Source organism: Balaenoptera physalus, assembly GCF_965194825.1.
Source record: "Balaenoptera physalus genome assembly, chromosome: 2".
Taxonomy (NCBI): Eukaryota; Metazoa; Chordata; class Mammalia; order Artiodactyla; family Balaenopteridae; genus Balaenoptera; species Balaenoptera physalus.
In genome coordinates, this window is record NC_138883.1 from 90458200 (window position 1) to 90472729 (window position 14530).

Sequence of the window (14530 nt, forward strand, 5' to 3'; positions counted from 1 at the left end):
ATCAGAGATTAAAAATTTTAACTATTGTAGTCTTTATGTCAAATATATATTAGATTACTCATGAAAATTTTTGTGTTAATGCCATTTTATTTATCAAGCTGTGTTCTTCATTAAATTTGAGACATTTTCCCACAGCATAAAACAAATGGCCCCAAGATCTATTTACAAGAACAACTCAGTTAAGACTCTTAAACATTCACTTTCAGAAACAGTCTTCTTTCATTAATGTATCGTCTGTGTATACTGATTCTCTGGAACAACCCATGCTAAGGTGACTAGTCAGTGGACAGGCCTTTCAAAAAGAGTGCACACTTTAAATAGAGAAGTGCTTGTTTCTCTGACAACCTCAAGCCTCTGGAAAATAGCTGAGAGCCAAAAATAAGCAAAAGGTGTTGGTGCAGCCAAAACGGAGGTCTCAAAGTCCACCCGATAGAACCTGGGTTCCTTAGACGTAGGGCAGTCTGCCAGGTTTTCAAAACCTATTTACTTTTTTGGACACAATTTAAAGTAGCATGTCAAGCTTATTTTCCAGCTCATTAAATACTAGGAGCAGTACACTGAGGGTAGCATCTGTTAGAAGAACATACCCCGTGGGAAAGATTGAGGCTCAGTGTAAAATACAGTGTAAGGACACTGGGTGGGGAATTGGATGAGAACTTTTGCTCCATTCCTTCAGTGACAGCACTTTATCTTCTCTGCCTTTTGTTTGTTTCTTCACATGTCAAATCAAGGTGCAAGAGCATTATGTGATCTCAGAGATCCCTTCCAGCCCGTAGTTGCTGTGATTCTCTGTCTGAGCTGAGACTAGACTACAAGATTCTTACGAGCAAAGAGCACATTGATTTGCCTGGTCCATAACATCTAGTGCCATGTAGGACCATAGGGGGCAGTCAGTAAGTGTTGGCTGAATGAATTAATGTCAATCTTTTCTAAGAAAGAAGACAGGAAAAAAAAAGTGGATATAAATTTCCAAAATTCAGGGTGTTCTGTATCCATGAGGTACTAATATGCCCTAATTAAGAAAAGATCACATATATTCAGGATTCTTTGCTTAAGAAGAAAGGACTCCATATAACTCATTTTGGTTCTACTTTCAATTAAGATAATTACAATGAAAAAGTTTTGGTGCTTCTTAGTGGATAATCTTAACTTTTTTTTTTTTAATGGGCATATATAGAATTCTAGGATGTGTGCATTCAAAAAATTTTTTTTGGAAATTACTTTATGCTAGGCATGGTGCTAGATATAGTGGAATTAGGAAAAATTAAAGTATCCCAAACACTTAACTATTATTTTATTTGGAATTGAATATTTCAGGGGAAATGCTAGGTAATTTCTGCTTAAGGTATTCAGTAAAAATAATGTGTTTTAAGAGCCCTATGGATATACTCTAACAGAGGTAAATATTGGACTGAACTCACTTATTCACTGATACTATACTCTAGTATGTTCATTTATCAGATTCTTTGAGGTGAATCCCATAAAGGCAGGAGTCAAATTTGTGTCTCAAATCTCTTAACTCCAAGGACCTCATGGACAGCATATCTGTGCTCCAACTTGCCCTCTAGCCTTAATATTCTAATTTGTACTTCCCTTGGTCTTTGTTTTTAATTTAGTTGTATTTTCTGTGTTATAGAAAATAACACATGCTTGCTTGTTATTGCAAACCTTTCTGTGGAATGAAGCATGGAAGTCAAGTGTAAGTGCAAGCATCACATGGAAGGAAACCAGTTCCATGCACGCATGATTATCATTGGTTTAAAATGAATCCCACATTTAGATGAGTTTCCATGAAGTCAGTGATTCACGTGTCCCAGCACTGTCCAATAAAAATTTCTGCAGTGAAGAAAATGTTCTACATTTGTGCATCCAAATATAGAACAGCCAGTAGCACCTTGTGGATACTGAGCACTGGAAATGTGGCTAGAACAACAGAACGTTAAATTCTATTTAATTTTAACTAGTTTAGATTTAAATAGCCACGTGTGACTTGTGGCTACCTTACTGGACAGTGCAGATGTAGCCTTTTTATTGTGGCTACGTGATGGGGTAGAAATGCTTACTCCCTACTCTTTCCTAGGTTCGTTCTTCCTGTTTTCACTTGGAGGGGCAGCCCCAAAATAACACTGAGCGTCTTGCACCCCCTTGCTTGCTCCCCTCTCCCAGGAGTGACTTCTCCGATTGTTGAGTGTTGGGGCAGGGAGTGGTGTGCATGACCTGGCACCTCCTTCCTTCCCTTTCTCTTTGGGCTCTGTCTGTGTACAGAGAGTACGTTCTGCCCTGCTCGTTCGAAGTACCAATTTTACAGGAGTAAATCCCCATGGTGGGGGTAGCGGGAGGGTCCAGGTAGTTTCAAGCTTCCAGAGAGCTTCAACTATGACTAGATGAGTCTAACAGTGGTGAAGTGTTAGCCAGCCCACTGGGCCCACAGACAAAAAGCCTGGTCTCCAATAGCTTGATCAGTGACAAAGATGATATTTTTATCTCCATTGATCTCTGTCTGACTCATACAATTATAGCTTTGTTGGTTTAATCTTTGGGTAAGTGAGGAAGGGATTCCTTCAAATGCCAAAACACCACAGTGCCTCTTGATTAGGTCACTTTGTTCAAAGCTTATCCATGTGCGGCTACGTGGCACCTATGAAACTGTTTTCTAGGACAAATAAATGTTTCTGTGGGTGAACTGCTGTAATCACTTAGAAGTGCTAATATAACTTCCTACTCCCTGGTATCAGTTGGCAGGGGCTGTCAGAGAGCTTACATTTGGGGAGCAACAATCACAGGTCTCTAAAAGAGACTCACTTCGGAGTTACTGCACAGAGGTACATCTTGGGAAACCAGATCATGAAGATCATGATAATAATAGCTCGCCTTTATTGACTGTGTGCCACATGACAGCCAATATTACAAGCTCTTTATATGACTTAACTCATTTAATCCTCACATTATCCCAATGGCGGCAGGTTATGTACTATTATTGTTCCCATTTTACAGATAAGAAAATGGAGGCACAGTGCCATCAGATAGCTTGTCAATAGGAGAGCCAGGAGTTTTAACCCCTCTCTTTACCATATGCTGCTCCTGCCTCCACTGGAAGACTTGGTCCTCATTACCTTGCGACTGGGCTTCCAGAGTCAGGGCCTCTAGGCTTGGATGATGGAGGTGAAGTGGCCAGAGAATGTTGCACCCAATTCTGATGCATAACCTCTAGCTGTCCAAATTTAGAACTTCTAACTGGATTTATGTCACCATATCAGTACATTTTAAGCAAGGAAAGGAGCTTGCCTGAGATGACCAGTTAGCTGGCATGTTCAGAAGTTACTCACCTTTGTTTTCCCAATAAGGAAAACTGCCCCTTACCTTTTTTAAAAAAACTCTGAAACACTTTTGAGCTGAATTTCCAGAGCTCCTATTTTTACTTCAGGACCAAGAAAAAAAAAAAACATAGAGCATAATTCAATTATCACAATGAGATTGACTTGCATTGGAAGAATTAAGTAAACTGTGTGAGAAAAACACACTGCAGAGTTCTTAATAAGGCCAGACCCTGGACCCTGGGAGCCAGGCCTACCTTCCTCCTTTATTTGACAGCAGTGCTCTTGTCTTGTTTGGCTTTTCTCATCTGGTGGTAGAAATAAACTCTTACTGGACATGAGCATATTTGAACATCACATGAATTTAATTGTTTAACTTATTTGAAAAACAGTCCACCCTCCATCCCCTCCACAAAAAGGCCTTCATGTTTTAGGTGTTTACAACAGTAAATTTTTGCTTTAAAACAAAGACATTCTTCTGTTACAGAACTGAAAATTTCACCTTAAGAAATGAAAGGGCTAGTTTAGCCTAAACTCCAGTGCTGACCATGGGCAGGCTTTGGCTTTCTCTTGACCCATCATCAGGGCATCTTCTCCAGTCTTTTTCAGCACTGTTTTTGGACATCCTTCCGGGGAGGCCATTTTGTGGTTGAATTGCCTTTTTCAGTTATTTTAAGTTTTACAGCTTCAAATCAGAGTTACTTGTTTTACTCTAATTGCTGAAATAAATCTTCCTTTTTTAAAAATATGTGAGACATTCAACATGCATTTGCTGGATCTGAAATTTAAATTTTAAATGAAAACATTAACTATAATCTTACCCATTTTCATTTTTATGACTTCATTCTGACTTTTGTCCACATCAACATATTTTTCCATAAGTATACTGCATGAGCCATTTTGTATTCTTATTTTTGCACTGTAAAAGAATAAAAGAAAAGATAATTTTGTAGATGATAAAGAAGAATTCCACATGTGAGAATGGCTTAAAAAAAACGAAGGGAGATCCAAATATGGTGTTCCAGTTCTACAAATTTATCTTTCCATCACGTCATGAATCAAATCCCAATATTCTTTTACCATTGTAGTTTTGGTTTTTGAACACCAACGAAGTGAAAGGCTGTCAGTTTTTCATAGTTGTATTCCAGTGATTTTGTAGCCAACCTGTGGAAAGAGCATACATTTTGGGATCAGAGTTCCGAGTTCGAACTTTGCCCTTTAACCTCCATGCGGCCATGAGTATGGCCTTATATTGCTTGGAGTTTTGGGATCATCTATTACATGTGATGAAACTTTCACCATGATTTTGTAAAGGCTATGGGCATTACATGGGTTAATTTAGCTCATCTAGTGCTTGTGAGGCCAGAAATTACCTTCCCAGGTTTCTTACACACACAATGGGAACAATATTATCCCCTAATGGGGTTGTTGAGAGAATAAAGTGACGTAATTATGCGAGAGTGTTTTGTAAACCCTTAAAGAATTCTACAGCTTTCAGGTGTTATAATCACTTGAGGTTTTGCTTCATTTGTTCTTTAATTCAACAAACATTAATCTTGCCTAGTAAATCTAGGAGTCCAGTGTCATTGGCACCTAGAACTCAAAGATGTTCAAGGTTTTCAAGGTTCCTCTGGCTGGTATGTTTGTTTCAGGTTTCTGTGAAGCCCCTGCTTGGGCTTTTTGTTACCTGTGGAAGGTGGGAGAAGGAACATTGTGTTGAAAAACATTCCTTAATTCTTGGGAGACATAGCTGAGCCTTTCCTGGAAGGGCGTGGGGAAAAGGCACCAATAATTGACAGCAGAAAGTACAAATGGGGGTCTAAGGAAGATGGGTGTGATTGGTCCCCCCGTGAGTTCCAATAATCACACCTTCCCTTCCCCGTGCTGCATTCCTGCTAGAATGCCTCTGCCTGCGGAGACCTGCCCTCCATTCCGTCCAGAATATTCCATTAGGCCCTTCCTCAACTACCAACCCGACGTACTCCCTTTCTCATTTGCATTCCTCCCACAGCACTTTGTTAATAAGACACTTAGAACCCTTGTCATATTCTGCCTTTACTAAACTATAAAATCCTTGAAGGTAAGAAGTTTTTATTTAATTTAGTACTCCTGGCAGTAAATGCCTTAGATGGCCTAGATTCACATCCTGGTGCCCTACTTAACTATGTGGCCGCAAACAAGTTACTGAACCTCTCTGAGTCTCACATTGCTTATCTGTAAAGTGGAGATAACAAGACCTACATTCAGGATTTCTTTGAGTTAAATAAAATATTGCATTTAAGGCTATTGGCATAGTGCCAGACACATAGTAAGTCCTCACCAAATTTTGGCTACTGGTATTATAAACACCCACAGCTCAAACACCAGTTTCTGGATCGACTAGGAATTGGGTCCCTGAGAGATACTAAAGGGATCAGTTTAAGGAGGACTGACCTGAGGCTCACAGAGTCATGGGGTTTGTTGGGCCCTAAGACCACCCATGTGTTGCCCCACTCCCTTCCCAGAACCTCTGACCAAAGGGCAACCCAGGACTAACAGGGCTGTTACTACAGCTCTCTTGCCCTTCCTTTCCAGAATGACTACTGAGTGCACATGGAAATAGGATGGCATGCTGATGAGTGAGCTGGTCACTTATTCCACTGGATGCCCCGATGGTCCTGCCCCTTCACAATTCCTCCTCAACTAATGAATTTAAAAAACTTGAAGGGAGAAGTTAGCAAAAGGAAAGACCAAGGCTCAGCAGTGGGGCAGGGAGAACAGAGGAAGAATGAGGGAAGGCAGGACAGAGATCAGGGAGTGGGAAAACAGGAGGAAGGTTCAGAGGACATAGAGAAAGGTGACAATGGAGGTGACAGGAGGAGGCGGGGAAGGGAGAAGACAGGAAGGTAGAAGTCCCAGGTTCCCAGGGGGTAGAGAGAACAGGAAGAGTTAGCCCAGAACCCATGGGGTTTACAGTTCTCAGTTTATGCCTCTAGGAAGTTGAGTCACTGCTTAGGAAAGAGTCTGGTCAGAAGGTGGCAGTGGTGACTCAGTCACATGTTCTGAGCCAACTGTGGCCAACAATTCCTCCCTTTGTTTATCGAAAATATGTCTTAAGGCAGCTGAGCTCAAAATTAAACTGTAACAAGAAAAAAGTAATGGTTCTTACTAGGCAGAGTTTTGAAGAAAAGCAACTCTATGTACAAATGGGTATCTTTCTCTAAACCTCATAACTATTTCAATCACAGATGATAGAATTAGGGAATTCTGGATTTTTTTTGAAATGATCCTGTTAAACTTGGGGAGGAGAACCATAGGCCAAAGAGCATGAAGCTCTACTGCTATTGTGCCTTTATTCATTGAAATTTAAATGTGAGAAATAAAGTCAAGGTAAATTTTCATAACATTTTTTCACTTTAAACTCAAGATGGGTAATTTTTGGCTCAAGAGTGGCATATACTCTTCACATGTTCTCTTCAGAGTGGTTTGTTCAGGTCACATTGTGAGAAGTCAGAAAATAAATAACTTCTGCCTTGACAGGCATTTCTGGCTTTTTCATCCAGAGTTGAGGCAGAGCCTTGATAGTGCAAACCCATTTATTCGGTTAGGGGTTGTCACTGAGTTGCTTTTTAGTTCTGTTTTATTACAACTTAGACAAAACTATACCCCCTCCCCCCTACATGCACCTACACCACGCCTATTTTTGAGTTGAAAATTTAAAAGCTTGAGACAATGAAATGAGTGGATTGATTCTAAATTTAACCTCCAAGGTTTGAGAATGGGGCAATTCAAATATTTAAAAAACAAAGGTAAGAAACGTTTACAGTTTTGGAATGCCAGTTGTACATTTAGACAGATCTAAAAAATTGTTAGGCTAATATGTCAAAATAAATTGCTAGAATTTTAGTCAATTCTTTTTAAACATGTAAAACCTTCAGAATTTCATAAAAACTCATTTAAAATTCAATTTTGAAATTTCAAATAAACAATTTCCCAATGTAGAAAGCTACCAGAATTCTAAAACTGAATTGTGATGGGTCATTTCCAAAACACAAATGGATGGCTGAATAGAATAATTTATCTCTGTGAAAGACCAGCTTCCCACTTCTGAATGTTTTCTGTTTACCATGTTCTCTATTCTACCCTGCCGTCTTGCTTATCCCCTGCTTTTCTTCTCTTTCCTTTTTCTTACATGCCACCATCTTTTTCTTTTCTCTTGTTTATGTTTTAATCTTGTTTTTCCTTTAATCCTTTTCTCTTTTAAAAATTTCCTTGCCTCTCTTATTTTTTCTATTGTTTTCAGTTTCCTCCATCCTACTTTACTTTTGTCTTTCCCCATCTTCTTTTCCTGCCTCCGCTCTTAACTGATAACCACGGAATTAAAGTATGTGCATATAAGTATTTCCAGTTATCTTATTTATTGGGGAAAGTTTTATATTTCCCATTAGTAATTATCAAAGAAAGAAAATAGAATTTTATATATTTCTATGAGATATATAAATTTTATATAGAAATATATAAAAATTTAAATATTTCTATTAAAAAAATTAAAGTGGCTATTAATTTATATGCTATCTCTCCCCTTGCTTATGTTCTGATGGTCAAGGGCATGCAAACCAGGAGCAAGGAAGTAGAGGGTGGGTTTGATTCAGAGCATATGGTAGAGAGGTGGAACAGAACTTCACCTTTCACTTTTTTTCTAAGGCTCTGATGGCTCGTTAGTAGTGGAGGGATGATACAGTGTAGAAGGCTTTCAATCAATCTTCCCTTTTCAAGTATTCTTTATCCTGGTTTTTCAAAATAGGCTGATCTGCTTCTCCTGTCAAGTAGTGAGCCACATGGCCTCTGTTATATTGAAACTGCTGAGCTTGATGGGTAAGTTATTAAGGTCAAAATAATTATTTAGATTGGTTTTCAATTTATTTAAGAGTAATAGCTTTAGATAACCACATAGCACAGGGAGATCAGTTTGGTGCTTTGTGACCACCTAGAGGGTTGGGATAGGGAGGGTGGGAGGGAGGGAGATGCAAGAGGGAAGAGATATGGGGATATATGTATATGTATAACTGATTCACTTTGTTATAAAACAGAAACTAACACACCATTGTAAAGCAGTTATACTCCAATAAAGATGTTAAAAAAAAAAAAAAAAAGAGTAATAGCTTTAGAAACAGGACCTAACTTAAACCTTAAACCTTATTCTTAGATGTGGTATATGTATACAATGGAATATTACTCAGCCATAAAAAAGAATGAAATAATGCCATTTGTAGCAACATGGATGGACCTAGAGATTATCATACTAAGTGAAGTAAATCAGACAGAGAAAGACAAGTACCATATGATATCACTTATATGTGGAATCTAAAAAAAAATGATACAAAGGAACTTATTTCAAAGCATAGACTCACAGACATAGAAAACAAATTTATGGTTACCAAAGGGAAGGGGGGAGGGATAAATTAGGGATTTGAGATTAACAGATACACACTACTATATATAAAATAGATAAACAACAAGGACCTACTTTATAACACAGGGAACTATATTCAATATCTTGTAATAACCTATAATGGAAAAGAATCTGAAAAAGAATATATATATATATATATATATATATATATATATATATATATATATATATATATATAAAACTGAAGAACTTTTCTGTACACCTGAAATATTGTAAATCAACTCTACTTCAATCAAAAAAAAAATCTAAAAAGGCCCTAATTCTTCATTTTATTTTCTTGGAAGAAATAAGACTCTAAATTGCAAAGTCCATTTGCTAATTACTTTGCAGATCTTGTGAAACCTCTGTTTTTTCTCTTGAATTTATTTCTTTCAGAAACAGCGAGCTAAACATATATACGTAAATAGCTTTACACAGGGACTTTTCACTGAGATTCCCTGGAAGGGTTTTCTGTTTGTTTTTAATTTCAAGTGATTCTCTAAGGAAAATGAGAGGAGTGACAATCAAGATCCCTTGAAGAAAGAGGACTGATGTTACTTTAGAAGGCAACTTTTGGAACTGGGTCAAATGAAGATGTAGAGAGATAAGAGAGAAATGGAGTAGGATGCAGTTTTGACATTGATGCTAATTTGGAATTTAGTAATAGACTGTATAGTAATTCTGTTTCAGTGGATTCGGTTTGTCTGTCTGACATCAAAATATTTACTGAATGCTTACATTTTAAAGATACTATATGTATGCTTTAGATGAATTTCATCATTTAATCCTAACGTAGGTACTATATAAGCCCTGTTGTACAGGTGAGAAAATGAAGGCTTAGAGAGATGAAAGAATTTGTCCCAAACTTCTAGAGAGTGAAGCCAGGACTCAAACCTGGCAGCTGACAAAAGAGCCCATGGTTTTAACCACTGCCTTCGAAATAAATGCTGTATTGAGCTATCCAAATAGAGTTCAGCCTGTGTGATCTTACCCTTGGTCTGGGCAGAGGCTAAAATAGTGCTAAGAGGGAAATTTATAGCAATACATGTATACACTTGAAAAGAGAAAAAGCCTCCAATCAATGATCTAATCTTCCATCTCATGAACCTAGAAAATAGCAAAATAAACTCAAATCAAGCAGAAGGGAGGAGATAAAGAGTGGAAACCAATGAATTTGAAAATAGAAAAACAATAGAGAAAAGTCAATGAAACAAAGAGCTAGTTCTTTGAAAACATCAATAAAATAAACTTTTAAGAAGACAGGGAAAGAAAAAAAGAGAGAAGACCCAAGTTAACAATATCATGAATGAACCAGGGGATATTATGACAGATCCTGAAGTCATCAAAAGGATATGGAAATACTACAAACCACTCTATACACGTTAATTTAACAAAGTAGATAAAATGGACCACTTCATCGGAAAACAAACTATCAGAACCCATCCAATATGAAATGGATAATTTGAATAGTCCTGTAACTATTAAGGAAACTGAATTCAAATGTAAAATATAAAACTATAAAACCTTTAGAGAAAAACATAGTAGAAAATCTTCAAGATTTAAGGCTAGTCAAATAGTTCTTAGATTTGATCCCAAAAGCATAATACATAAAAGGAAAATTTGACAAACTGGAATTCATGAAATTAAAATTATTTTCTGTGCAAAAGACCCTGTTAAGAGGATGAAATAATAAGCTATAGACTAGGAGAAAATATTTGCAACCTATCTACCTGACAAAGGACTTGTATCTTGAATATATTAAAAATCCTCAAAACCCCACAGTAAAAATACTAAACAATCCAGTTAGAAAATTGGCAAATGACATGAAGGGACATTTCACTAAAGATGACATACAGATGGCAAATAAGCACACAAAAAGATGTTCAACACCATTAGCCATTAGGGATATTAAAATTAAAACCACAATGACATATCACTTCCCACCTATCAGAATAGCTAAAAGAAAAAATAGTGAGAACTCTAAATGCTGGCAAGGATGTTGGGAAACAGGGTCATTCACACATTGCTGATGGGAATGTAAAGTGTTACAATCACTCTGGAAAACAGTTTGGCAGTTTCTTAAAAAGCTAAACATGTAACTACCATATCACACAGCAATTTCATTCCCAGGTATTTATCCCAGAGGAATGACATGTGTTTACACAAAAACTTATATACAAATGTTTGGGGCAGCTTTATTTGTAATCTCCAAACACTAGAAACAACTTATATGTCCTTCAACTGGTGAGTGGTTGAACAAACTGTGGTATATCCATATCATGCAATATTACTGAGCAATAAAAGGGAATGAACTATTGATACATGCGACAACCTGGATGAATCTTCACAGAATCATGTTGAGTGGACAAAAGCCAATCCCAAAGGGTCACATACTGTATTATTTCATTTATATAACATCACTATAAAATTAGAATAGTGGACAACAGATTAGGGATTGCTGGGAGTTAAAGATGGGTTTCAGGATGCAGGGAAGTGAGTATGTCCATAAAGGGAGACTGAAGGAATCCTTGTGGTGATTGAAATGTTCTGGATCTTGACTGTCAATGTCGGTATCCTGCTCATGATATTGTGATATAGTTTTGTGAGATGGTACCAGAGGGGAAATTGAGTAAAGGGTACAAAGGATCTTTCTGTATTGTTTCTTATGCTGAAAATCATTTTGAAGTTTATCAAGATATTGAGGCAGATTAAGGAAGAGTATGGCATGACACTGAAAGTAGTGATCAGGAGTTTTGGAAAAGAAATTTTTTTTATCAGTAAGGTCTATGTGTGATTATTCTTCCCCTTTAGCTTCCACATCTGAAGGTGGAAGTGAGCTGGTAGAGAGAATCCTGAGGAAGTAACTTAACATGATGATGAACTTTGATGAGTGACGGGATTTATGGTCATGGAACGAGGGCTGTCTGGTCCAGCTGGTGTGACTGACTGTTTCAATTATTTGAAAAGTCGTTTAAATGACCAAACTCATTTTGGTCCTTTAACCTCAACACCACTGTCTCACTCTTTTCCATCAAGCCCAGCTCAATATCTGCCTCAATTATGAAGTTATTCTTGACTATTTCAATCCCTACTCATCTCTGCCTCCTATGAATTGATAGATTTAGATCAATAAGATTACTTTTAAACAAAGACATTTCAATTATACATTCAACTTAATGTTTCCTGCAGAAAGCTGTTTCACCAATGGGCATTCCTTGGGTTGGGTATATATTGTCGTAACATCATTGTGAAGCTCACTCATGGGAACTTTAGATTAAATGCAGTCTCAGGTACCTGCTCAGTTCTCTAAATTCAATTATTTCATGGTTTGGCATGTACTTCTAAAAGGCGATATTTGCTTTTTTACCTACCACTTGTTTCCTGCAAGAGGACAATAACGTTTAGGGGCTACATTGAGGTTCATGAGTGACTATGGTATACATTCAATTAATATTTGTTGACTGAATGAGCCCACTACTAAACATTCCATAAAGGTAGAACTCTGACAGATGATCTTAAGTTACGGTAGAAGAGAATTAGGTTGAACTCAGTGAGGAAACTGACATTGCAAACTCTTTAAACACAAGACTTGAGTGATGGCCATAGAATCTTCACTGCTGGTCATTTCACGAATACCAGAGAGCCATCTGTCCAATGTATATGTGGTCTTGCCTGGAGGAAGATGACCAGCTCACTGTGATCTACTTAGTTCTTGTCTAGTTGTATGATTCTAGACTTACGGGATTCTTGGCTTGATTCTCCAAGAAAAAGAAAGCTGTATTCCTTTTCCCATTTGAATTTCAGCTACTGTGAAATGAGCCATGACCATCTCTTACAAGTAAAACTCCTACATAGATAGCAGACTCTGGAGTGATACTGGCCTCCTTTATTTGGCAACTGTGTTCCCATTCCTAATGTGTTTTGTAAGTCATGCATGATGTCTAAGTAGGTTTGAATGAAAGCATATTTATTACATCCTCTGTTTTTTCAAATAGCAAAACAGATTACTCTATTGTTACACAGATGTGCCGTGGGTGGAATGCCAACTCTTAGGAGCCTGCAAAGCCCTGTCCATTTTCCCGAGGTAGTGTGGGAGGTGTGAATGACATTCAGAGGGAGTTTCTTGAATCTCTTGTGTTGGGTTTTGCATGTGCTGAGATTGCTGAAGTGTCCCTGATGGCTTTGTGTAAGATGCTGTTGGACTGTTCCATTTAAAAGTTCATGCCGTGTCAATTAATTTCACAGGGAAACGAACCTTAAAGTGCGCCATGCGTTATCACTTACCTCAGAACTTGGAGCAGATATTAGCAGACTTGCAAAGTTTGATGGTAAGTGTTTAAAACTGACAAACAAAAATCTCAAAAAGCTTTTGTAACAAAGCAGTGTAACAAACTAATTATATGAAATTCAATTTATGTTTCTTTTTATTTGGTGGAAAGGCATAAAATTCTCCAGGCATCAAAGCCTGTAATCTCTTCTCACACTAAAGAGTAAAAGTGTTTTACTCTTTTACTCTCCAAGGGGAGAATGACTTTATCAGTTCATCGTTCCTTTCATCCTTGTTTCCTCTTCTCTAGATCTCATTCTCTCTAGTCCCACAATACCCTTCACTTGCCTAACCTAGGTCTCCTTGGAGCCTTATGCAGACATGCTGAGGATGAAGACAGGCCACACTCTTATTTCTAGCTTTAACCAACCATCCATTCTCTGGCTCCATAACAAAGGCCAAACACTAGACTGCAGACTTCACGAAGACAGTAATCCTGCCTCATATATTTCTGTGTCTTTCAGAGTGCCTGGTATAATGTCTTAAAGATAGCAGGTGTTGTAGAAGAATATTCTGATTTATTAATCAGTTGGTCAGCTGTTGCACTTTATTTTAGACCATGGTTTTGCTGTCACCATCCTCACATCTTTCAACCCAGTCCCCTGCTCCTCAGCATGGTCTCTCTTGCCTGTTCCACTCCAGCTGTGTCTTGTTCTTTTCTGTTAAAGCTGTTGCAGAGAAACAAAATCCTTCGACTCAAAGCAGAGAGCCATTAATGGTAGGATTCTAGGCACCCTGACAGACTGTGGGAGAAGCTTTGGGGCCTTTCTGGCACCCCTCAGTGGTTTCTTGCTTTACACACTTATAGGTCTGGCCTTGAATATCAGTATTTCCCTATAGATTGGTTTTATTTATTAACAAATATTTATGAGTTTGAGACTATCTTTCAAAATGTTTTCTTTGGAGTCCACTAGAGGAAAATGTGGACAAGGGTCTTAGCATGATCCCATGAGTTAGAGCACAGGCAAATTTAATTTTAAATTTTCTCAGTGGACAGCTTAGAGCTTATACTGCCTGTGCTTTGCATTTGCTTGTAAACTCCCTCTGGTACTGTGAATATTTTAGTCTTTCTTAAATGAGTGGTGTTGTAGAAAATGTTTATAGAAAAAAAATTGTTCCTCCAGTGTGAGATTTAAGTCAGGGGAATAGCCAGGAAACTGAATGGCCCAAGAAATATTTTGATTAGATTAAAACAAATTACACATTTTCTACTAAGTAATTTTTTCAATGAAATGTTACTGTTATATGAATCCAAGAAAAGTAAATTGTGTTCACAAATCAAAATACTTTCTTAAAATATGTCATAGAATATTTACGGAGTCCTAAAAGGGCAACCTAAATGTAGTTTACTCATTTCTTTCCTGGCAGAATTGTACCTTTACACCTCTGTCAGTCTATGAGGAGGTAAAAATTCATGACTTTTTGCTTACTTTACCATCAAAAAGCAGAAAATGATGT

General features: G+C 37.6%; 1 protein-coding gene across 8 annotated transcripts in view; it reads left to right on the forward strand.

Annotated features, from left to right (window-relative positions):
- ATP8B4 (ATPase phospholipid transporting 8B4 (putative)) overlaps nt 1-14530 on the forward strand; it is a 314688-nt gene that overhangs the window by 195522 nt on the left and 104636 nt on the right. For all 8 annotated transcript variants that reach the window (XM_082452990.1, XM_082452991.1, XM_082452995.1 and 5 more), the window contains 2 exons: nt 8098-8168; nt 12991-13073. In XM_082452990.1, the coding sequence (XP_082309116.1) occupies nt 8098-8168; nt 12991-13073 (154 nt within the window). The remainder of the gene's footprint in view (nt 1-8097; nt 8169-12990; nt 13074-14530) is intronic.